Raw genomic sequence first — 26,842 nt, 5'->3', positions numbered from 1 at the left:
AATAGTTACATGCTGTGTCCAGAAAAATAGTGACATACTGTGTCCAGATAAATAGTGGCATACAGTGTCCAGATAAATAGTGACATACTGTGTCCAGATAAATAGTGGCATACTATGTCCAGATAAATAGTTACATGCTGTGTCCAGAAAAATAGTGACATACTGTGTCCAGATAAATAGTTACATGCTGTGTCCAGAAAAATAGTGACATACTGTGTCCAGATAAATAGTTACATGCTGTGTCCAGAAAAATAGTGACATACTGTGTCCAGGTAAATAGTGTGATATAGAACTAGATTAATAGTTGTGCCATGTAGCATCCAAACAACCCAGATTTTCCAAAACTATATTCAGATAAATGGTATCAAGTGTCAGACAACTTCACTATGAATACTACTTAAGCCAGGACCAGATAAATAGTGCTTAAAAGATGATGATAAATAGTTCAGAGGTTCTTGTCTCCTAAAGTATCAGATTTATTCTATAAGTGTCCTATGTGTCATCTTTTCTTATTTATTTTACTCATATACAGTACAGACCAAAAGTTTGGACACATCTTCTCATTTAAAGATTTTTCTGTATTTTAATGACTTCGAAAATTGTACATTCACACTGAAGGCATCAAAACTATGAATTAACACATGTGGAATTATATACTTAACAAAAAAGTGTGAAACAACTGAAAATAGGTCTTATATTCTAGGTTCTTCAAAGTAGCCACCTTTTGCTTTGATGACTGCTTTGCACACTCTTGGCATTCTCTTGATGAGCTTCTAGAGGTAGTCACCGGAAATGGTTTTCTCTTCACAGGTGTGCCCTGTCAGGTTTAAGAAGTGGGATTTCTTGCCTTATAAATGGGGTTGGGACCATCAGTTGTGTTGTGCAGAAGTCTGGTGGATACACAGCTGATCGTCCTACTGAATAGACTGTTAGAATTTGCATTATGGCAAGAAAAAAGCAGCTAAGTAAAGAAAAATGAGTGGCCATCATTACTTTAAGAAATGAAGGTCAGTCAGTCCAACAAATTGGGCAAACTTTGAAAGTGTCCCCAAGTGCAGTTGCAAAAACCATCAAGCACTACAAAGAAACTGGCTCACATGAGGACCACCCCAGGAAAGGAAGACCAAGAGTCACCTCTGCTTCTGAGAATAAGTTTATCCGAGTCACCAGCCTCAGAGATCCCAGGTTAACAGCAGCTCAAATTAGAGACCAGGTCAATGCCACACAGAGTTCTAGCAGCAGACACATCTCTTCAACAACTGTTAAGAGGAGACTTTGTGCAGCAGGCCTTCATGGTAAAATAGCTGCTAGGAAACCACTGCTAAGGACAGGCAACAAGCAGAAGAGACTTGTTTGGGCTAAAGAACACAAGGAATGGACATTAGACCAGTGGAAATCTGTGCTTTGGTCTGATGAGTCCAAATTTGAGATCTTTGGTTCCAACCACCGTGGCTTTGTGCGACGCAGAAAAGGTGAACGGATGGACTCTACATGCCAGGTTCCCACCGTGAAGCATGGAGGAGGAGGTGTGATGGTGTGGGGGTGCTTTGCTGGTGACACTGTTGGGGATTTATTCAAAATTGAAGGCATACTGAACCAGCATGGCTACCACAGCATCTTGCAGCGGCATGATATTCCATCCGGTTTGCGTTTAGTTGGACCATCATTTATTTTTCAACAGGACAATGACCCCAAACACACCTCCAGGCTGTGTAAGGGCTATTTGACCAAGAAGGAGAGTGATGGGGTGCTACGCCAGATGATCTGGCCTCCACAGTCACTAGACCTGAACCCAATCGAGATGGTTTGGGGTGAGCTGGACCGCAGAGTGAAGGCAAAAAGGCCAACAAGTGCTAAGCATCTCTGGGAACTCCTTCAAGATTGTTGGAAGACCATTTCCGGTGACTACCTCTTGAAGCTCATCAAGAGAATGCCAAGAGTGTGCAAAGCAGTCATCAAAGCAAAAGGTGGCTACTTTGAAGAACCTAGAATATAAGACATATTTTCAGTTGTTTCACACTTTTTTGTTAAGTATATAATTCCACATGTGTTAATTCATAGTTTTGATGGCTTCAGTGTGAATGTACAATTTTCATAGTCATGAAAATACAGAAAAATCTTGAAATGAGACGGTGTGTCCAAACTTTTGGTATGTACTGTATATTACACCATTAGTTTCCACAGCGCTTTACAGACATCATCATCGCTGTCCCCATTGTGGCTCGCAATCTAATTTCCCTATCAGTAGGTCTTTGGAGCATGGGAATAAACCAGAGAACCCAGTGAAAATCCACGCAAACATAGGGAGAACATACAAATTCATTGCTCCTTGTAGGTGTTGTCATTGAACCCAGGACCCCAGCGCTGCAAACCAGCATTGCTAACCACTGAGCCACCATGCTGCCCATGTAGTGCTCTTTCACTGTCAAACAATGCCCAGTAATCGATAGTCCAACATAGTGCTGATAGAGTATCCGACAATGCTCCCTGCCCCATATGTGCCATAGTGTCCTCATAAGTGCCAAACAGTGACGCAGAGATGCCACAAAGTCACCAGAAGCTGAAGCCCCGGAGATATTGATGAGTCTCGGTGAGGACAGGGGCCATAGTAAGTGATTACAGTTTATGTACAGGAGACATTATGTTCCTTCAGCTCAAACTTTTAGGAAACTTGACTGTAATATAAGCAAGAGAGAATAATCCGTGGAAATCATGTAAAACTGTCGTCTTTTAAGTCCTGATCCAATTAAATATTAAAGGTAACCATGATGTATAACAGAAAACAAACCTCAACATTTCCTATATTTGTCTCGCTTCTGGTTACTGTAATGAGACGGATGCAACTGATTCTGGGATAATTTCCAGCCTTTGTTCAGGGAGCGGAGTCCTCAGCTGGAAATTTGCAGGTTTCCTATGGTGTCTTATTGGAATCAGTGATGGGAATTACATGGTTAGTTCTCTCCAGTCCTTGTCTTCTTCTAGCACTAATTACAGGACACTTTGTACTTTGCAAATTTAATTCATTTTAAAGAGTTTTTTTCACTTTGTTTCCAAAATGTAAACTACCGGAGCAGCGGTGCTGCAGCAGCTGGGGACTGGGTAAGTGCATAACTGGTATTTTTTTTATAACATCTCTGCTCTTAAACGAAATTCTGGACAACCATTTAATAATTGTACTATGTAAAGTTCTGCAACTACTTTTTAGTTCCCCTACTCCACATTTTCCAAACACAAGCCAAACAGTATTCATGGAATTGCCAAGTAGAACACAGACACACACATACACAAAAATACCCCCAAACATTGTGCCCTGAAAAGTTGCAATGCTTCCAGAAAGGTTTCTTATGCATGATGTCGGAATGCTCCGCCAATAGAGCCCTGGCATCAAAACAAACTGTAGTATCGGCGTCTCTGCCTCCTGCCGGGCAGAGACACCGTTCCCCTCGCCGCCGTTGTCCAGGTCCAGCGTCCTCCAGCTCCCCTGCTGCTGTGGCGCGCTGCTTCCCGGGCAGTGTGCTTAGGGTGCGCGCGCGCTCCCTCCCTCTTAAAGGGGCCGCGGGCGTCGTCCTATAGAGTCCCCGGCCAATGGCCGGAGGACTGCCCCTATATAAGGCACCTCCTCCAAAATGGAGGTGCCTGTGCAAGGTTGTTGTTCTGTGTGCTAACACTAGCTTCAGCCCTCAGGTCCCGCTGCCTGTCAGTCCTGTTCGCTAGTCTGTCTACAGTCCAGCCCGCCAGCCTGTCTATAGTTCTGCCTGCCAGCCTGCTTAACCGAAAGCACCTGCCAGTTACCTGTCGTGCCCGCCAGCCTGCTTACCTGGAAGCATCTGTCTGTTACCTGTAGTGCCCGCCAGCCTGCCTACCTGGAGCACCTGCCAGTTACCTGTCGTGCCCGCCAGCCAGCCTACCTGGAGCACCTACCTGTTACCTGTTGTGCCCGCTAGCTCGCCTACCCGGAGCACCCGTCTGGCTATCTGCCAAACCAGCCGGACTCGTAACACAAACATGTAAGGGCTATGGAAGAGGACAAGCCAGAGAGGTGGGCATGGTTTAAAAAATGGCTACAGGAAAAAAAAATCCTCTGTCCTTCCAGATGGCCAACCTTAAAAGTTGACAGTGAAGAGTTAAAGGTGATGCATGTTCTTAATATGCCTTACTGATAATGCTACATTTAACATTTTCCAATAATAATTTTTACTAATAACTATAATTATTGTTATAATTACTAATAAGGATAAACTATCTGTACACCCAAAATGTAAAACTGTCCATATATCCATACATCAGAAATCATGGAGGTCCTAATTGGGCCCCCCATCCGCCATATAAAAAAATAATATTCAATGGGTTCACAGAGGAGAACATCTTCCAACTTTGCAACCCTTACATAGTAATTTTTCCCCACACACTAAGTTACCCTTTCATGGACCCCCTCAAGTACTATGAGAAAAAATGTCCCCCCTCAAATACAGTGAATTCCTCCAGAGTATCCTCCACATGCACATTATGATGACCCTACAGTATCAGCCCCGCAAAGTATGATACCCCCAAAGTGACCCCAACACAGTATGATGGCGCCCATAGTCCCCCACACGTAGTATAATGGCTCCGACACAGCCCTCCACACAATGATGCCCCCCCCCACAGCCCTCCATACAGTATTGTGACTCTCCATACAGTATACATAGCCCTCGAAGTAGTAGAATTGGCCACCACAAACCTCCAAATAATATAATGGCCCCGACATAGTCCTTCAAATAGTATGATGGATCCCAAGTAGCCCTCCAAATAGTATGACAGCCCACCAAGTAGTCCTCCAGATAGTATGATAGCCCCCCACATAGCTCTCCATGTAGTATGATGGCCCCCAAAGTAGCCCTCCATATAGTATGATAGCCCACATGTAGCTCTCCAAATTGTATGATGGGCCCCAAATAGTCTTCCAAATAGCATGATGGCCTCCACATAGCTATCCAAATAGTATGATGGCCCCCAAATAGTCCTCCAAATAGTATGATGGTCCCTTTATAGCTCTCAAAAAAGTATGATGGCCCCCACATAGCCCTCCAAATAGTGTGATGGCCCCCACATAGCTCTCAAATTGCATGATTGCCCCCAAATAGCTCTCCAAATAGTATGATGGGCCTCAAATAGCCCTCTAAATAGTAAGATGGTCTCCACATAACCCTTCTAATAGAATTATGGCCCCCACATAGCCCTCCAAATAGTATGATGGCCCCCATATAGCATGATGGCCCCCAAATAGCCCTCCAAATAGTATGATGGCCCCCACATAACCCTCCAAATAGTATGATGGCCCCCAAAATAGCTCTCCAAATAGTAAGATGGCCTCCACATAACCCTTCAAATAGCATGATGGCCCTCACATAGCCCTCCAAATAGCATGATGGCCCCCACATAGCTCTCCAAACAGCATGATGGCCCCCACATAGCCCTCCAAATAGTATGATGGCCCCCACATAGCCCTCCAAATAGTATGATGGTCCCCACATAGCCCTCCAAATAGTATGATGGCCCCCAAAGAGCCCTCAAAATAGTAAGATGGGCTCCACATAACCCTTCAAATAGTATGATGGCCCCCACGTAGCCCCCAAATAGCATGATAGTCCCCACATAGCTCTCCGAATAGTATGATGGCCCCCACATAGCCCTCCAAATAGTATGATGGCCCCCAAATAGCCTTCCAAATAGTATGATGGCCCCCACATAGCCCTCCAAATAGTATGATTGCCCCCAAATAGCCCTCCAAATAGTATGATGACCCCCACATAGCCCTCCAAATAGTATGATGGTCCCCAAATAGCCCTCCAAATAGTATGATAGCCCCCACATAGCCCTCCAAATAGTATGATGGCCCCCACATAGCCCTCCAAATAGTATGATGGCCCCCAATTAGCCCCCCAAATAGCATGATGGCCCTCACATAGCTCTCCGAATAGTATGATGGCCCCCACATAGCCCTCCAAATAGCATGATGGCTCCCACATAGCTCTACAAACAGCAAGATGGCCTCCACATAGCCCTCCAAACAATATTATGGTCTCCACATAGCCCTCCAAATAGTATGATGTCCCCCACATAGCTCTGCAAATAGCATGATGGCCCCCACATAGCCCTCCAAATAGTATGATGGCCCCCACCTAGCCCTCCAAATAGCATGATGGCTCCTACATAGCTCTCCAAACAGCAAGATGGCCTCCACATAGCCCTCCAAACAATATTATGGTCTCCACATAGCCCTCCAAATAGTATGATGTCCCCCACATAGCTCTGCAAATAGCATGATGGCCCACACATAGCCCTCCAAATAGTATGATGGCCCCCACCTAGCCCTCCAAATAGTATGAGGGCCCCCACACAGCTCTCCAAATAGCATGATGGCCCTAAAATAGTCCTCCAAATAGCATGATGGTCCCCACACAGCTCTCCATGTTGTATGATGGCCCCCAAAGTAACCCTCCAAATAGTATATAATAATGGCGTCCACAATGTACTCATTGATTTTAAAAAAGAAAAATACTCCCCTCTCCCCATTCACCCCCGCTGCTCAGGTCTCTGCAGCATGTTGTCTGATTTGCTGCACCACTTTGGCACAGTGGTTGTAATTTAGCGCTGGCACCGAGCCCCCCTGACTCACGGACCCAATAGTGGCTAAGTGGTCTGCCACTATTAGCGGTATGCCACTGATTAGAGCAGCAATCAGAGTTTGGTAATTATATTGGTATTTTTTTCCCAGTTACAATAGGCATTTTTGCAAAGGTGACAACAGTAAGTGCCCCCATATTGGATGTGACTTTTGAATGCATATCTTGGCCACTGATGATAATAATGCCCCTATATCACTGATGGCTTATTTAAATGTGCCATCAAGTAGACATTTCGGTGAGGTTTTGTGGGTGCTTGGCGTGCACCTTAAAGTTTTACATTTTATTTACCATGAAAAGGGATTTAATTATTGGGAGGTCAGTAATAACGTCAGACTCACCTTCCTAAGGAGGAAGCAGATTCGCTCGATGTTTCTCAGTCGCTCCCTCTGCAATAAAGAAGTGAGTAGAAAAGTATTAGTAAGTATAAAGAAGTATAAAATCGGGGGCAAATGATATTACAAATTAGCTAAGTACTGTCCGGGGTGGTTAAGTTTTGAAAAACTAATTTTCTATTCTTTTATCTATTGGGGAGGATAGATGATAACTTATTTTCACTGGACACCCCCTAAGGGTCAAAACTGACTTACAGGATTGCTAATGCCAATAGGTGGCACTAAAAACTCCGTTCTCTTCCTCTGTAAAAAGACTATTTGGATTTTTTAATTACCTATGCCTATAAATTTCCCCTTCACCAGTTTAACAGTCTCCTTAAACATGACCTGTCACTTGCCATAAATATGCATTTTTTTACCTTTGTATAAATGCCGCTGTTCTCCTGAATCCGGCGATGTTTTTCTTTTGTTTCTGAGCCGCTCCATTCCAGAGATATGGCCCCGTCTTCTTTGGATGTAAATCTAGACTTGTTAGCCAAGGGGGCATAGTTCTCATGAACACGCCCACAGAGTAGAGTTGAGGATCACGCCCAATTGCCTAAAAATAGATTTATTTACAAGGAAGAGGGTGATATATCCAGGGGCATAGCTGAAGTCCAATGGAACCTTTTGCAAAATTTGTTGGTCAGATGTATGGGTTCTTTTAGCTTTCTAAAACCTATAACAACATGCATATTTGCCTCTCACAGAATAATGTCCCCATCCTGTCTCCTTCTTGTGATAATGTCCCCCGTCCTGACCCCTTCCTGTAATAATGTCCCCTCATCCTATAACAATGTCCCCCATCCTAGGCCTCTTCCTAGGATACCGTCCACCATTCTGATCCCCTTCCTGGTATAATGTCCCCCAGCCTAGACTCCTTCCAGTAATAATGTTGTCCCCTTTCCTGGCCCCTTCCAGTAATAATGTCCCTTCCATCCTATAACAATGTCCCCCATTCTGGGCCCCTTCCTGGTTTAACATCCCCATCCTGTGCCCCTTATTGGTATAATGTTCCCCATCTTGGGCTCCTTCCTGTAATAATGTCCCTCATCCTGGTCCCTTTCAGTAATAATGTCCCTCCCATCCTATAATAAAGTCCTCCGTCCTGGGCGCCTTCCTGGTATAATGTACGCCATCCTGAAAACCCCTTCCAGTAATAATGTTCATCTCCTGGTCCCTTCTTGTAATAACTACCCCCTCCATCCTAAGCCCCATCCTATAACAATGTCCTCCGTCCTGAGGCACGTCCTAGTATAATGTCCCCCATCCAGAGCCCCTTCCATAAACAATGTCCCTCGTTCTTCTCCAGCACATTTTAAAAATAAACAAACGATTCTTACCTTCCCCCACTCCTACGATGTGCAGCATGCTCTTGTATAGCTGGCAGCTGGTTTCAGCTTGCCGACACTGGCAGCACATGACCTCAGATCCATGCGCTGCCCGTGACATCCAAGCCGACATCAACTACCGGCCTCTGATTGGTCGGCGACGTGTATTGTGCTGCTGGGAACTGATGGGTCTCTGCGTCGCAATACACTTCAGCTGAATGTGCGTCCGAAGATGTACATTCAGGTGAAATAGGCAATGGTGTTGGCGGGCCACCTTCTAGCACGGACCTGGTCGCGGTTGCACCATCTGCGAACGCGATCATTATGCCGCAGGCGGTATCTCAGGAACGGAGAGGAGCAGGAACAAAAGAGCAACATCGCCGGATTCAGGAGAACAGGGGCTTTTACACTAAGTAAAAAAAATTACTTATTTATGACAAGTGACAGGTTCTCTTTAAAGGAGAAACCTTTGCATTTATAAAAACATGGAATAACCTCCAGCTACTGTATGATCACTGATATAAATGTATCACTGCAGCTCCAGTTCAGACCTAAATATCAGAAACCCTATAATCTAAGGACTCGTCAATATTACATCTCTGTAGGAAGAGCAGCAGCACGTTTCCTCGGATGTATGATTGTGTTCTGCTCAGATGGATTATCATCATCCGGTAATCTGACGACCCAGGAGATTTATTGTAACAATTGAGAAGATTTTATATCAAAACTCTAAATCTTCTGCCGAGAATAATGGGATCCACTCCTAGTGCTGGGAATAAAATGGCGTCAATCACCGGAAGATCGTGGAGCAATTATTATTTATAATGCTGAATACTCACCTACAACTGCGTCTTTTCAGGACTGAGTATCTAGGATTAAACGGGGCTGTGGTTTGGGCGATCCATTTTCTTAGAAGGGTCCCCCTGATTATAAACTGGTCTCAGGGTGACGCGATGCTGGGATCTCCAGCGATCAGTGGTAATCTATGACGGAACCTGGCAGCAAGTGTTCAGTTTCCCTACGGTGCCACCGCAGGTGAAATTAAGAAATTACACCTGTCTCACTAAAATCAATGGGATGTCGGCTTAACAAACAGACATGTTGGGTCCTCTGGAGTGAGAGACGCTCTTCGTTACCAAGCACTGCTCTAACAAAAAATGGATGAGGGTCCCAAATCAACTAATTCAGAATTAAATAGGGTATTAGAAGATAAGTTTTCATCCTTTAATCCCAACATCCCCATACATGCACTGGTGCAGGTGCATAGAGCAGGTTCAGGAGCTGAGCCTGCTCCATACATGACAGGTGCCGGCTTTGTTAAATTGCCACCACTGGCAAAGCGATCAGAGCTAGGTCTGCTATCTTCATCCGCCATGCTTTATACTGCAGCTCTGCTTATTTCGTTTTGTTGATGCGTATAGGCACCAGTTTCCATGAAGTCAGTGCACAAAAGAGCAAGTATAAGATATAGTAAACTGCAGGCAATTAAACTATCACTGCCACCATATATTGAAATAAAAAAAGGGGGCAGTGTGATATGAACTCTCTATATGGCCACATCACATACAATCACCTATTGATGTGTACGCGGGTGCCAGTCCCTCCCTGGGTGGTTTATTTTAAGGAAAAAGTCTATGACTGTATGAAGGAAAGTGGAGGATTTGGAGCTGTGTATCAGTATAACTCCCATTGACTCCCGTTGTTCTTTCTGCTACATTAGATTAATGCTTCCTGAAGCTTCCATAAACTTTCGCTGTATACATTGTCTATATAACCTTGGAGATGTCAAGTTCACGAGCAGCGAAAATGTTGACAGCGGCTTCTGGAGTCTGCACCCATCGGACGTGCTGGCGCTACGATGTAATCCAGTAACTGCTCTGTATTCTTACAGCGCCGATGAGTCACAAAACATCTCATGAATGTAGGAGATAAGACCGGAGATGTGACAGAGCAGATTCATGTATACGGCTGATTACGGACGTTGTGGAATAGAAGCTTCGCTATGGACCTAGAAATATTCGGTAAATTAAGGTCATTCCTATAGTCACAGCTATTGCTGCAGTCCTCGCTAACATCACAACACTGGGACTATTCCTTGAACAAATCGACAAAAATATTTTTTCTCTTTTTCCACTTTATGCATTAACTTACCTGTCCCGGCTCTAGTGCTGGACTCTACTCCCTTCTCCTATGGCTGCCTCCCTTTGCAGTAGTCCACATTTCTCACGTAACCCATTGAATTCTCTTGACGTAATTGACTTAGGCCTTTTTAATTAGCATTGCCCACAGTTGTCTCAAGTTTGTTAGGAGTTAACTCCTGACTTCCATTCTACAACCAGAATGATTTCCAAGCTCCACTCAGCTTACTAAGTGTTGTCCATACATACCTCTCCTCATTCAAGTTACCAACTTCTCGGTTCTGTTCAGACTTGGCCTCTGCAAGCAAGGTATTGCATCTCTTCAAACAAGTCTCCGGTTTGACTATGATACACTACTATCCTGCGGTTATCAATTATCAATTTTCTTGCTACAAGTCCTAGTTTGAATACAGTACATCACTGCTATTAACTATTGCCCTGCTGGAAGATCCCAGACTGAATTCCTTTGATTAACTGCAACCCTGCTTAAAGATACCAGTTTCCCAGACAGTTACTGTTCCTGTGTCTTACTTGGCTCAGTTTCAACTGTAATCTACTCTGCTTGTTGGTTTCCCATCTTAGATACACTGCTGTCCTGGTCCTCGCTGATTCATGTATTGTTCATGAAGACCTACTACGCTGCACTATCACTTCTGGAACGTGCTGCTCACCCTGACCTATGGCTTAGAGAATCCAACTTATCAGGTAAACCCTTAATACTGACAATATTCAAATATTACTTTTATTAGGTAATATTTAAACTAATTTGATATACCCAACACTGACTAAATTACTAAAATGCAGCTGAAAGACTAAGTCCCTAATGTGTGGATTTTCCAATAGTGTGGTCTAACTGAGAGTACTATTTCTCAACTCTTCTATTGTTATATTAATTATGTTGATGGTGGGTCTGCAGAACACATCACATTATTAGTGCAAGACACCACAATTGGTAAAACCTAACACACAAGTCCCCTGATATGGTTTGCTGCTAATTCAGAGCTATAGGGGTCTATAGCTTACACCTGATGAAGCTGAATTAGAGGCGAAACACCAGCATAATTAGTACATCAATAGGAGAGTTGAGGAATAGTGCTCTCAATTAGAAAGCAATATTGGAAAATTCATACAGTACAAGCTTAACCCATAAGTTTTATTTAAGTAACTAACTTAGTATTGGGCATATTCCTTTACTCATTTTAAATAATACTTAAAAGTAATGTTTTAATAATGCCAGAGGACATAGTAGACGGATAAAAAAAAATGATGTCTATTTGGAAAATTGTCTATGTAATTTGTACACCTCTCTACCGTTCTAGGGTCTAAACCCTGTCAGTATTGAATTATTCTATGAGCTGTATCAAAAGAAGGCAGGCATTTCTAGTCAGTTTTGGGGTGTTCTCATAAAGACGTAGGCAGGGCTTAAAGGGCCTATCTCAAAAAGCAAATTTCCTTTATGACTAAAGCCAGGATTAGCTGATCTATCCATGTGTTACATGCACGCAGCTAGGTTCAAATAGGGCGGGACGGGTTTCATGAATTCTTTGGAATCCTGGGGGAACCGTTACTCAGGGCGACCATAGGCTGCAGCTTCTCTCAGGCACACTATATATTTAATTGCTGACCAGACACATCTGACAAGAGTCTTTTTCAACAGTTTAACAGTGGAATTTAATCTGAAGCACGGCCAGTGCAATTCAGGGATATTACAGCAACAATTTTCATTACAGTACCGTCTAGGTTTCTTGAGCAACCGGCTCCAGTAACAATACAGTAGTTTCTTCACAAGGCACAGTATTACAGTCTCTTCAGTAGCATAATTCAGCACAGATTAGATCTTTTAGCAGCACATTTCTATGCATATACAACCACAGGCTTTTCCTTCACAAGGACACAATAGTACACAGAATTCTTTATCCTGCATGGAGATGGAGGGGGGGAGGGTTGTTGAGGGAGATGATGCCTGTGACACAATTCCTTCCAGTCCTTATCTTCCTGCCCGATAATACTCTGCACTGTTAGTTCAGGGAGTTTATCTGACCTGTGTTTAGTTTCTCTCCTGATCTGAATCCTGTTCAGGTGCCTTATGTCAGATCCAGAAAACACAAAAGTTCCCCACAATTCCCCTGGGGCTCTACTAAAACACTCCCTGTCTCCTGTGACTGTGATAACCCCTCTAGTTGCTGGATGCTTCTTAAGCACAATACTTCCTGTCTCTTGTGACTGCATTAACTCTTATAGTTGCTGGATGCTTTTGAAGCAACGGCACTACATCGGCATGTCACACTCTTCCCTCCTCTTTGAATGTCGTCTTCGACGTTCGCATTAATTGGTCAATCTGACCAATTCTGAGACAGTGGTGAAAGTTGAGTAACTTTATATACAAATGGGCATTGTCAAATTGGCATAACATTTTTAAACATTGATAATCTATTCTATGACCTTTTTCTTGTAGTACTCCTGTAAGAAATAAACAATTAACACAATTAATGTCTCTTCAGCTGTAGCTTTTAGTATGTCTTCAACCAGCTCTCTCTCTCACTAGGCCTTAACCGTTCTTTGTTTCTACAAAGTCTTTTAAGGAAAATCAAAGCATGAAAACAAGTCTTTCCACCAGGCAACATCTTCCATACTGCCTCTCAGTTATGAATACCACTCCAGTGGGCTTGCCTGGTACGTAGGCAGAGATAACTGTTTCCAGTTGACAGTCCTTGGCACTTGACTCGGTTCACCAAGTGCCTCATACGTTAGCATCACAGGCCTTCTCTCTTCTCAAGTCGACATCCTCCTGGTGGGTTGTTCCTCAGAGACCACAGGTTCTTCGGTCACAGGAGTTTCTTCTGCCGCACTAATTTCCCATGCTTCCTCAGATGCTCCTGGAACTGCCTCTGTAAGTTCCTGTACTTCGTCCTTGACTAGCACCCTGCTTCCCGGTGTCAATTCTGCTCCATAACATTTTCGATCATAGTACTCCTTACTCTTGCTCTGTCCTTGTGTAACCACTTTGGATGCTATGATGTATGCCTCTGCCATCTGTTCCTTCCATTTCCGAACGTACTCCGGATACGTTCTGTAAGTCTCTGACCCCAGAGTATCGAACATGATGTCGATTGGCAGTCTTGGCGATCGTCCATACAATAGGAGGAAGGGTGAGTAACCCGTTGCATCGCTCTTTGTACAGTTATGTACCACTTTTTACAGAGAACTCTTCCAGTCTTTCTTCTCGTCAGCTGTTAAAGTGTGCAACATCGACAATAATGTCCAGTTAAAACGTTCCACTTGTGGCGTTGTGTGGGATTTCTGAATTCTACAGTACTTTCCTAGCTTGGCAAAGAGCTGGTTTTCAAATTCTCTTCCTTGGTTGTGGTGTAACCTCATAGGGAACCCAAACCTCAAAGCAAAATCATTGAAGATCTTCTCTGCCGCTGTTCGACCAGCTTTATTGGTGGTGGCATATGCTTGGGCAAATCAAGTAAAATGGTCCATCACCACCAATATGTATTCGTAACCACCCTTGCACGTCTCGAGATGTAGAAAGTCTATTGAGACCATCTCAAACGGATACATAGTTTGGATGTTGCACATACAGTACAGACCAAAAGTTTGGACACACCTTCTCATTTAAAGATTTTTCTGTATTTTCATGACTTTGAAAATTGTACATTCACACTGAAGGCATCAAAACTATGAATTAGCACATGTGGAATTATATATTTAACGAAAAAGTGTGAAACAACTGAAAATATGTCTTATATTCTAGGTTCTTCAAAGTAGCCACCTTTTGCTTTGATGACTGCTTTGGCATTCTCTTGATGAGCTTCAAGAGGTAGTCACCAGAAATGGTCTTCCCACAATCTTGAAGGAGTTCCCAGAGATGCTTAGCACTTATTGGCCCTTTTGCCTTCACTCTGCGGTCCAGCTCACCCCAAACCAACTCGATTGGGTTCAGGTCTGGTGACTGTGGAGGCCAGGTCATCTGGCGTAGCACCCCATCACCCTCTTTCTTGGTCAAATAGCCCTTACACAGCCTGGAGATGTGTTTGGGGTCATTGTCCTGTTGAAAAATAAATGATGGTCCAACTAAATGCGAACCGGATGGAATAGCATGTGTTATGATAGGCTACGAGCACTAAGGAAAGACAGGAGATCTGTCCCTACAATAGAACTAAGCTAGATCCCTACGATGTAACGGGGAACCTGATCCTGCGATCAGACCCGCTAAAGTCCTCAGCTAGTCTGAACAAAGACCTATAGATGTGAGGGAGGGATCCCTACAAGAACTAGGGACTGGGAGAAAGATGGACACCTCCTAGTAGAAATTGTAGCAGTAAAAAGACAAACACACAGCATAGAACATAAAGGTCAAAAGACCTAGCTAAACTGACTGAGAAAGGTTACAAAGCACCTGGCTAGCTTAAGAGTAGAAATTACAATGAAGTCCAGCATGGCCAGAAGGGCGGAGCAGGATTAAATAGTCAAAAAGGTCATGTGACCAGCAAAATAGAAAAAAACTAACAGGAGAGTTCTAACAGTACCCCCTCTTCTAAGAGGATCCTCCGGATCCCCTAGGACCAGGCCAATCAGGAAACCTCCTGTGAAACGCTCTGACAAGTCTGGAAGCGGAAACATCATCCGCCCTCACCAATGAGTTATCCTCGGGACCGAAACTCTTCCAAGCGACGAGATACTGCAAACTCCCCCTAGAATTAAGGATGCGGGAAATTTCATATTCCCTGTCCTCCACCACTGGAGGAACAGTGGCAGTGGCGTCTCTATCTGATACATCAGCTTTTTTGAATAGAGAAACATGAAACACCGGATTAATCTTCCAGGAGGTAGGAACCTCCAACCTAACAGCAGATTGGTTAACTACCTGAAGCACCTTAAAGGGCCCTACAAACTTGGGACCCAATTTTTTAGAAGGAATCCTCAACCGCAGATTCTTAGAGGACAACCAAACCATGTCACCAACCGTAAACAAAACCTCTTGACGTTTCCTGTCAAAGTACCTCTTAGATTTTTTGTTAGCCTCCTGAAGATTACTACGCACATCCGTCCAAACTCTCTCCAAATCACCGGAAAAACTCTCCTCCTCAGGCACAGCCGATACCAATTTGGAGAATGACCCAAAAGACGGATGTCTCCCAGAACAACAAAAAAAAGGCGAACACCCAGAAGAGGATGTATGGTTGTTAAGAGCAAATTCAGCAAGCGGCAGAAACTCAGACCACCCCTCTTGATTGTCTGCCACAAAACAACGCAAGAACTGCTCAACATCCTGATTCTTCCTTTCTGTCTGGCCATTAGACTCAGGATGATATCCAGATGAAAACGACAAATGAACTCCCAACCTGTCACAAAAGGCGCGCCAAAAATGAGCCACGAACTGAGGTCCCCTATCAGAAACAATGTCAGTAGGAACACCATGGAGTCTGACAATTTCCTTGACAAAGGCCTTAGCGAGTGTCTTAGCGCAGGGCAGTTTGATGAAGGGAACCAAGTGACACATCTTGCTAAAACGGTCCACGACCACCCAGATGACCGTGAAACCCTCAGAGGAGGGAAGGTCAGTAATAAAGTCCATAGCCAGATGTGTCCAAGGTGCACTAGGAACCTCCAGAGGGCAAAGCAACCCCGCAGCAGGAGCATGCAAAGACTTAGATCTAGCACACACAGTACATTGGCGCACCCACTTAATGACTTCCTTCTGCCATCCAGGCCACCAAAAACTGCGACCCACAAGTCTCTTGGTCTCAGAAATTCCTGGATGACCTGCCAACCGAGACTCATGAAACTCAACAAACAAATCTCTCCTAAAGGTCCTAGGCACAAACAACCTCCCATGGGGAGTGTTAGATGGGGCATTCTCCTGTGCTTTAAGAATCTCATCTTCCAAAACGGAGTCCAATGCAGCAATCACAACACCTTCTTGTAAAATGCTCTCCTCCTCCTCCTCAGCACCGACCATGGGAGAAAAGCTGCGAGACAACGCATCGGCTTTTACATTCTTGGTACCCGGGATGTAAGTAACGGAAAAATTAAACCGCGAAAAAAAAAGTGCCCACCTAGCCTGACGGGCATTCAAGCGCTTGGCAGCATCAAGATAGATCAGATTTTTATGATCAGTGAAAACCTGAATGGGAAATTCAGCACCTTCCAAGAGATGACGGCAGTGTTCAAATGCGAGTTTAATAGCCAGCAATTCCCGATTACCAATATCGTAATTAAGTTCAGTCTCAGAAAATTTTTATGAAAAAAAGGCACAGGGATGTACTCCATCCTTGTTTTCCTGAGACAACACTGCACCAACCCCCACAGAAGAAGCATCAACCTCAACCAAAAACGGCTTAGTCACATCAGGCTGCATAAGGATGGGAGCAGAGGTGAACTTCTCCTTTAGAAACACAAACGCCTCAATGGCCTCAGTAGTCCACTGAACCGTATTAGCACCTTTCCTGGTGAGATCGGTCAGTGGTTTAACAAATAATAGAAAATTTTTTAATGAATTTTCTGTAATAATTGGCGAAACCCAAAAACCTCTGTATCGATTTCAAACCAATAGGCCTAGGCCATTCCTGCACAGCTTGAACTTTCACCGGGTCCATCTCAAAGCCCTCACTTGAGATAATGTAGCCCAAAAAACTAATTCTCTGTACAGCGAACTCACATTTCTCTAGCTTAGCAAAAAGCAATTAATAACTGTAATACCTCACGTACGCTCCGCCAATGAGACTCCAGATCCGGCGAATAAATCAAAATGTCATCCAAATACACAACCACATTTTTGCCGATCAAAGGTCTAAGGATATCATTAATAAGATTCTGAAAAAATGCTGGAGCATTGGTGAGACCAAAAGGCATCACCAGATTCTCAAAATGACCCACAGGAGTGTTAAAAGCAGTCTTCCATTCATCACCCTCCTTCATGCACAACAAATTGTATGCCCCCCAGAGATCAATTCCGTCTCAGCTGATGAGACACGATCAGGATCATCATACAACAACCCCAAAGCAGAAAAACAACTATCCACTGATCTAAAGCACGGATCACTAGGTTGGAGAGAAAAGGCCCATCCCTGAGGTTCTTTGCGCAAAAGTGACATTATGAACCCTATGCGCTGTGATTCATCCCCAGAGGATCTGGGTCTCAAACAAAAATACAATAAACAAGCATTTTTAAAGGAAAAAAAATCTTGTTGTTCACCAAAAAATAAATCAGGCAATCGTACCTTTGGCTCCACAAAATGCGCTCCAGAACAGCTACTCACGTGTTGTTGGAGCTCGGCCACCTCCAGAGAGAGTCCATGCAGGCGTTGAGCCAAATCCTGAACCGACACCATGATGGAAACTGGAGGTCTTTCCTTAGAGATATTTTTGGGCTGGACTTACTGTTATGATAGGCTACAAGCACTAAGGAAAGACAGGAGATCTGTCCCTACAATAGAACTAAGCTAGATCCCTACGATGTAACGGGGAACCTGATCCTGCGATTAGACCTGCTAAAGTCCTCAGCTAGTCTGAACGAAGACCTATAGATGTGAGGGAGGGATCCCTACAAGAACTAGGGACTGGGAGAAAGATGGACACCTCCTAGCAGAAATTGTAGCAGTAAAAAGACAAACACACAACACAGAACATAAAGGTCAAAAGACCTAGCTAAACTGACTGAGAAAGGTTACAAAGCACTTGGCTAGCTTAAGAGTAGAAATTACAATGAAGTCCAGCATGGCCAGAAGGGCGGAGCAGGATTAAATAGGCAAAAAGGTCATGTGACCAGCAAAATAGAAAAAACCTAACAGGAGAGTTCTAACAGCATGCCGCTGCAAGATGCTGTGGTAGCCATGCTGGTTCAGTATGCCTTCAATTTTGAATAAATCCCCAACAGTGTCACCAGAAAAGCACCCCCACACCATCACACCTCCTTCTCCATGCTTCACGGTGGGAACCAGGCATGTAGAGTCCATCCGTTCACCTTTTCTGCGTCGCACAAAGACATGGTGGTTGGAACCGAACCAAAGATCTCAAATTTGGACTCATCAGACCAAAGCACAGATTTCCACTGGTCTAATGTCCATTCCTTGTGTTCTTTAGCCCAAACAAGTCTCTTCCGCTTGTTGCCTGTTCTTAGCAGTGGTTTCCTAGCAGCTATTTTACCATGAAGGCCTGCTGCACAAAGTCTCCTCTTAACAGTTGTTGTAGAGATGTGTCTGCTGCTAGAACTCTGTGTGGCATTGACCTGGTCTCTAATCTGAGCTGCTGTTAACCTGCGATTTCTGAGGCTGGTGACTCAGATAAACTTATCCTCAGAAGCAGAGGTGACTCTTGGTCTTCCTTTCCTGGGGCGGTCCTCATGTGAGCCAGTTTCTTTGTAGCGCTTGATGGTTTTTGCAACTGCACTTGGGGACACATTCAAAGTTTGCCCAATTTTTCAGACTGACTGACCTTCATTTCTTAAAGTAATGATGGGCACTCATTTTTCTTTTCTTAGCTGCTTTTTTCTTGCCATAATACAAATTCTAACAGTCTATTCAGTAGGACTATCAGCTGTGTATCCACCTGACTACTGCACAACACAACTGATGGTCCCAACCCCATTTATAAGGCAAGAAATCCCACTTATTAAACCTGACAGGGCACACCTGTGAAGTGAAAACCATTTCCGGTGACTACCTCTTGAAGCTCATCAAGAGAATGCCGAAAGTGTGCAAAGCAGTCATCAAAGCAAAAGGTGGCTACTTTGAAGAACCTAGAATATAAGACATATTTTCAGTTTTTTCACACTTTTGTTGTAAAGTATATAATTCCACATGTGTTAATTCATAGTTTTGATGCCTTCAGTGTGAATATACAATTTTAAAAGTCATGAAAATACAGAATAATCTTTAAATGAGAAGGTGTGTCCAAACTTTTGGTCTGTACTGTAGGTGCCCGGGTTGATGTGTTGGGACGTTTAACTTTCATACACCCACACTCCCTGGTCACGTACCTCTCAATATCTCTCTGCATGTACAGCCAGAAGAAACGTTCACGGATCAAGTTGGTTGTCCTTTCCACTCCCAGGTGTCCCATGTTTTCATGGAGTTCTTTGAAGACTAACCTACGGAATGCTCTGGGTAGTACCAACCGCCGGTTTTGTCCTCCTTTACGATACAGGATGCCGTCTTCACTGAGGTAGAGCTTTGTCCATTCTTTAACTAAAACAGATACTGCTGGTGACTCATTATCTCCCTCCCGTTTACTTGGAAATCGATTTAGGTCCACATAAAGTAGTATTCCAATTATCTGATCTTCCCATGGTGCTCTACTGATTTTTCCTTTGGTAGTTGTTGAATGGACAGGGGGTGATCTTGTTCTCTCACTTTTATGGTAGTTTTCACCGTCAACGGACACCACAATGGTGTGTCTTCTTCTTGATAAGCTTGCACTGTGTAGCATCGGCGTCTGTGCCTCCTGCCCGGCAGAGACGCTGTCCCCCTTACCGCCGCGGCCCTGCTCCGTCGTCTCCTGGCCTCCCTGCAGCTGCTGCTGGTGCACGCAGCTTCCCTGGCTCTGAGCTTAGGGCGCGCGTGCGCGCTTCCTTCCTCTTAAAGGGGCCGCGTGCGTCGTCCTAAAAAGTCCCCGCCCAGTGGCCAGACGACTTCCCCTATAAAAGGCACCTCCTCCAATATGGAGGTGCCCGTGCAAGGTTGTAGCTTTGTGTGTTATACTCTGCTTCAGCCCTCAGGTCCCGCTGCCAGCCTGACTACAAGTCCAGCCCGCCAGCCTGGCTACAAGACCAGCCCGCCAGCCTGACTACAAGTCCAGCCTGCCAGCCTGACTACAAGTCCAGCTTGCCAGCCTGACTACAAGCCCAGTCCGCCAGCCTGACTACAAGTCCAGTCCGCCAGTCTGACTACAAGTCCAGTCCGCCAGCATGACTATAAGTTCAGTCCGCCAGCTTGTCTACTCTCCAGCCCGACAGTCTGTCAACAGTCCAGTCCGCCAGTCTGTCTATGGGCTCTGCCCGCCAGCCTACCTGGAGGCTCCTGCCCATAACCTGCCGTGCCTGCCAGCTCGCTTACTTAGAAGCACCTGCCCGTTACCTGCCGTGCCTACCAGCCAGCCTACCTGGAGGCTCCTGCCCGTTACCTGCCGTGCCTGCCAGCTCGCTTACCTAGAAGCACCTGCCTGTTACCTGCCGTGCCTACCAGCCAGCCTACCTGGAGGCTCCTGCCTGTTACCTGCCATGCCTGTCAACCCGTCTGCCCGGATCACTCGTCAGCCTGCCTGCCATGCTCATCTGCTGTACCGGTCAGTCTCTGCCTTCTGACCCGTGGGAGTCACCTGCTCTCATACAAGGTCGGTCCCCACAGTAGCACCTGGTCCCTCTGCTCAGTCCTTCCCTGGTCACGGAGTCGATTGAGCCGCCGAACGACCTTAGTCGGTCCGAGTTGATACCTAGTTACGCCCCTCTGGTCCCTCCTTGCACCGCAGCACAGAGGTTCCACCACCTGGATCCGTAACAGTTTGCACGGGCCATGGAACCCGGTGGCCCCCAGGCCCCTTCGCTTGCTGACCTGTACCAGGAGGTTTCTCGTCAGAGATCCCAACAGGAAACCATCTTGACCTACGTGCAGTCTGGGAGGGCCTTTCCGGTCGGATTAAGGATGAGTTAGCCGGCCGGGACATTCCTACCACCCTGGATGACCTGGTGTCACTAGCAACCCGGATTGACATCCGTTTCCTAGAACGTGCTAAAGAGACTACCCGGGAGAGAAGATTTCCTCGTCTTGCTCCTGCTTTCCAGAGACCCGCTTCCCAACCTGCAACTCTCCGGGCACGCTCGCCCGAACCTATGCAGATCGACCAGACCAAGATAGTCAAATCTCGCCAAGAGACACGCCGAGGGGAGCTGTTTCTACTGTTGCAGTAAGGAGCACCTGATTCGTTCCTGCCCGGTGAAGCCGGGAAACTCCAGTGTCTAGGACCGCTCGGAGAGGTCATCCTAGGCAAAAGTAAATCCTCTCCATTCTTGACTTTATCCGTCTCTATTTCCTGTGGAGAGAACCGCTTCCTTGAAACCGCAGATCTGGATTCCGGAGCCGCTGGGAATCTCATATCCCAGTCCCTTATAGAGAAGTATCAGATTCCTACCAAACCTCTGGCCGAAGCATTGACAGTCGCTTCCGTGGATGGTAGACTCCTTCCGGTGACCATCTTGCTCGTCACAGAGCCCGTAACCCTGCAGGTGGGAATGCTGCACTCAGAGAGGATTTCCTTCCATGTGCTTTCCAGACTCTCTCACCCCCTTTTGTTAGGTCTACCCTGGCTACAGAAACATGAACCCGTTCTGAACTGGCAAATCGGTGAGGTGCTCCGTCGGGGGCAAGATTGCCATGAGACCTGCCTGGTTCTGGTTCGCCCGGCCTGACCCCCATCTACTCCGACTAATTTAGCCGGTCTACCGGCACCCTACTGGCCCGAAGCTGATGTCTTCGAGAAGAAGGAGGCAGAGACCCTGCCACCCCATAGGCCATATGACTGCCCTATCGACCTGATCCCCGGTGCTACTCCACCCCGTGGGCGTATCTACCCATTGTCGTTGGCCGAAACCCGGGTCATGTCGGAGTACATCGAAGAAAATCTGGCTAGGGGATTCATCCAGAAATCTTCCTCCCTGGCTGGAGCCGGATTCTTCTTCGTTAAAAAGAAAGACGGTTCACTACGTCCATGTATCGACTATAGATGACTCAACCAAATCACTGTCAAAAACAAATACCCCCTGCCGCTCATCTCTGAGCTGTTTGACCGCCTTAAAGGCGCGAAGGTCTTCATCAAGCTCGATCTTTGAGGGGTGTATAACCTGGTCCGGATCCGCCAAGGAGACAAGTGGAAGATGGCATTCAATACCTGGGACGGTCACTATGAATACCGTGTGATGCCCTTCGGTCTCTGTAATGCTCCCGCCGTCTTCCAAGAATTAGTTAATGACATCTTCTGTGACCTCTTATATTCTTGCGTGGTGGTGTACCTGGACAACATCTTGGTCTTCTCTCCGGATCTTCCCTCACATCGGAGGGATGTTCGTCAGGTTCTGCTTAGGCAGAATCACCTATATGCAAAACTTGAGAAATGCCTCTTCGAGCAGTCCTCTCTTCCGTTCCTGGGCTATATTATCTCTAAGACAGGTCTACAGATGGACCCCGAGAAGGTCTCTGCCGTCTTAAAGTGGCCCCATCCGGAGGGGTTGAAGGCGATTCAGCGATTCCTGGGCTTCGCCAACTATTACCGTCTCTTCATCCCACATTTCTCTTCCCGGACTGCTCCCATCTCTGCGCTCACCCGAAAGGGAGCAAATCCTAAGGAATGGCCGTCCGAAGCGGAGGAGGCCTTCCTCTCTTTAAAACAAGCCTTCTCTTCTGCCCCTGTGCTGCACCGTCCGGATAACAACAAACAATTCTTTCTGGAGGTTGATGCTTCCTCTTCTGGAGCCAGAGCGGTGCTCACCCAGAGATCTCCATCCGGGAGAATGGTAACATGCGGCTTCTTCTCCAAGCTCTTCTCCTCGTCTGAGCGCAACTACTCCATAGGAGACCGAGAACTGCTAGCCATCAAATTGGCGTTGGAGGAGTGGCGTTACCAGCTGGAGGGGACTCTGCACCTGGTGGTCATCTATACTGACCACAAAAACTTGGCTTATCTTCAGAACGCCAAAGACTCAATCCGCGTCAGGCCCGTTGGTCTTTGTTCTTCGCTCGCTTTGACTTTACTCTACATTACCGCCCGGCGGACAAGAACGTTAAAGCAGACGCCTTGTCCCGATCCTTCCTGTCTTCCGATCAAGAGGAGGAGCCTATGCATATCATCGATCCCTCCAAAGTGATGAATGTGGCCCCCTTGGATCTGTCTCGTCTCCCACTCGGTAAGACGTTTGTAGCGGTTCCGGATCGTAAGAAGGTTCTTTACTGGGGTCATTCATCCAAACTAGCCGGCCATGCTGGCCAGAAGAAGACCTTCCTGCTCATTACCCGGCATTACTGGTGGCCTACCCTGCGCCAGGATGTGGTAGACTTCGTCACGGACTGTTCGTCCTGTGCCCGCAACAAGGTTCCCAGACATCTTCCTGCCGGCCGTCTCCTGCCTCTTCCCGTACCTGCTGCCCCGTGGCAACACATTGCTATGGAATTTATTACGGATCTCCCTGTTTCTGTCGGTTGTACGATCATTTGGGTGGTCGCTGACCGCTTTTCTAAAATGGCCCACTTCATCCCTCTGTCTGGTCTCCCATCTGCATCTGTGCTGGCTAAGGACTTCATCCATCAGATCTCCACGGCCTACACCTCCACATTGTGTCTGATCGAGGAGTCCAGTTCACTTCGCGCTTCTGGAGAGCTACGTGTAAGCTGCTGGATGTTACCCTGGATTTCTCCTCCACTTAGCATCCGCAGTCCAATGGCCAAGTTGAGAAAATCAACCAGATCCTTACCAGCTACCTCCGGCACTTCGTCAACGCTCACCATACCGATTGGGTGGAGCTCCTACCATGGGCCGAGTTCTCCTACAACAACCATGAGAGCGAATCTTCTTCCAAGTCCCCGTTCTTTGTGGTCTACGGTCAACATCCCCGGATTCCGTTTCCCGTTTCCGCTTCCGTGGACAACCCGGTCACGGCGTCTCTGGTCAGCGAATTTTCCACTATTTGTGAGGACACTAGATCCGCTCGTCTTCAATCCTCCGAGCGGATGAAGAAGCATGCTGATAAGAGACGTCTGAATCCACCTCAATTCCGTCCGGGAGACAAGGTTTGGCTCTCCTCCAAACACGTTCGACTCAAAATACCCTCCTATAAGTTGGGCCCACAGTTCATTGGCCCATTTGAAGTCCTCAAGCAAATCAACCCAGTAGCCTACAAGTTAAAACTCCCAGCCACCTTACGGATTCCCAAGTCCTTCCACGTATCTCTCCTCAAACCAGTTGTGCTTAATTCTTTTTCCGACAATCTAGGTACCTCCCCAGCTCCGGTCTCCGCTGAGGACGTCTATGAGGTAGAGAACATTCTGGCCACCAAGAGGGCAAGAGGAAAAACCTTTTTTCTGGTGGATTGGAAAGGGTTTGGCCCTGAGGAGAGAACTTGGGAACCCAGGGAGAACATCCACACCCCGCTTCTCCTTAAACAATTTCTTTCTGGCCTGAAAAAGAGAGGGCGTAAAGGGGGGGTACTGTAGCATCGGCGTCTCTGCCTCCTGCCCGGCAGAGACGCCGTCCCCCTTACCGCCGCGGCCCTGCTCCGGCGTCTCCTGGTGCACGCAGCTTCCCTGGCTCTGTGCTTAGGGCATGCACGCTTCCTCCCTCTTAAAGGGGCCGCACGCGTCATCCTAAAAAGTCCCCGCCCAGTGGCCGGAGGAATTCCCCTATAAAAGGCACCTCCTCCAATATGGAGATGCCCGTGCAAGGTTGTAACTTTGTGTGTTATACTCTGCTTCAGCCCTCAGGTCCCGCTGCCAGCCTGACTACAAGTCCAGCCCGCCAGCCTGACTACAAGTCCAGCCCGCCAGCCTGACTACAAGTCCAATCCGCCAGCCTGACTACTAGTCCAGTCCGCCAGCTTGTCTACTCTCCAGCCCGACAGTCTGTCTACAGTCCAGTCTGCCAGTCTGTCTATGGGCTCTGCCCGCCAGCCTACCTGGAGGCTCCTGCCCATAACCTGCCATGCCTGCCAGCTCGCTTACCTAGAAGCACCTGCCCATTACCTGCCGTGCCTACCAGCCAGCCTACCTGGAGGCTCCTGCCTGTTACCTGCCATGCCTGCCAGCTCGCTTACCTAGAAGCACCTGCCTGTTACCTGCCATGCCTACCAGCCAGCCTACCTGGAGGCTCCTGCCTGTTGCCTGCCATGCCTGCCAACCCGTCTGCCCGGATCACTCGTCAGCCTGCCTGCCATGCTCATCTGCTGTACCGGTCAGTCTCTGCCTTCTGACCCGTGGGAGTCACCTGCTCTCATACAAGGTCGGTCCCCAGAGTAGCACCTGGTCCCTCTGCTCGGCCCTTCCCTGGTCACGGAGTCGACTGAGCCGCCGTACGACCTTGGTCGGTCCGAGTTGATACCTAGTTACACCCCTCTGGTCCCTCCTTGCACCGCAGCACAGAGGTTCCACCACCCGGATCCGTAACACACTGCTTTGGTAGTGCTCTTAATTGCTTCCAGACTGACTTCCTCCGAGCATTCTTGCATGAACTCCTCAGGCTCTAGTGGCATTCTTGACAATCCGTCAGCATCCGCATTGCATTTTCCTGGCCTGTACTTGATGTTGAAATTGAAGTCAGCTAGTTCAGCGACCCATCTCTGACCCATTGCATTTAGTTTGGCTGTATTGAGGACATAGGTCAAAGGGCTGTTGTCAGTGTATACCTCAAACTCTGCTGTAGTAGATATAATCTCTAAATTGTTCACAGATAGCCCATTTCAATGCCAGGAACTCCAATTTTCCGGAATGTAGATGGTAATTCTTCTCGGCGTCTGTCAACGTTCTAGAACCGTAACCAATGACTCTCAATTTTCCATCTTAATGCTGATACAGAGCAGATCCCAGTCCAACTTGAGAAGCGTCACAATGAAGAGCAAATGGTAAGTTGAAATCAGGATATCCCAAGATGGGTGGTTTTACCAGGTAGTCTACTAGTTCTTCCAATATCTCCTGTTGGTCTGCTATCCAGAGAATGGGCTGTTGGGACGAAACGGCGTTGTTTCTTTTAAGCCCGATCCTACCCGCGTTCTTTTTCTCCGTGGGTGTTGTTGACTCTGTCGTCCCCCCCAAGAGGAGATATAGTGGGGCGGCAATCCTGGAGAAGTTCCAAACGTAAGTACGATAGTAGGAAAGGAATCCTAATATCTGCCTCAACTCCCCGACAGTAGAGGGCCGCTTGTATTTTAAGGCCAGTACCAGAGCGATTTCTGCTGGGTCCATGGTATATCCTTCTCCGCACACAATTTTCCCTAGAAATCGGACTTGCTTTTTGAACAGTTCACACTTCTTTGAGGTCAACTTAACTCCGTGTTGTTGATACCGTTGCAATACGGTCCTCATGTGTTCAACATGCTCCTTGAAGGTTTTGCTGTGTACCACATTGTCATCCAAGTACGGCTGGTAGATATCGTCCCTCAATCCTTCCAAACAGGTCTCTGAAATTCTGCTGGAGCTGAACTGAGCCCAAACAGTATGCGAATCCACTCATATAACCCCCACGGTGTCATGAATGCTGTTAAGGTTCTACTGGACTCTTCAACAAACCCTTGATGGTATGCTTTACTCTGATCGAGGACAGAGAACCAGGTACTTCCTAATAGACTATCCAGC

At 46.6% G+C, this 26,842-nt stretch overlaps 1 protein-coding gene across 1 annotated transcript in view; it reads right to left on the bottom strand.

Annotated features, from left to right (window-relative positions):
* Positions 1–26,842, bottom strand: part of CNIH3 (cornichon family AMPA receptor auxiliary protein 3) — a 130,079-nt gene that overhangs the window by 25,678 nt on the left and 77,559 nt on the right. The window contains exon 3 of the mRNA XM_073671865.1: positions 7,007–7,054. Coding sequence (XP_073527966.1) covers positions 7,007–7,054 — 48 coding nt within the window. The remainder of the gene's footprint in view (positions 1–7,006; positions 7,055–26,842) is intronic.

The sequence above is a fragment of the Phyllobates terribilis genome, unplaced genomic scaffold, assembly GCF_046119375.1.
Source record: "Phyllobates terribilis strain yellow unplaced genomic scaffold, ASM4611937v1 Scaffold_3__8_contigs__length_932513732, whole genome shotgun sequence".
In the NCBI taxonomy this organism is placed as follows: domain Eukaryota; kingdom Metazoa; phylum Chordata; class Amphibia; order Anura; family Dendrobatidae; genus Phyllobates; species Phyllobates terribilis.
The sequence above is the reverse complement of the archived record's forward strand: the minus strand, read 5'-3'. Positions and strand labels throughout refer to the sequence as shown.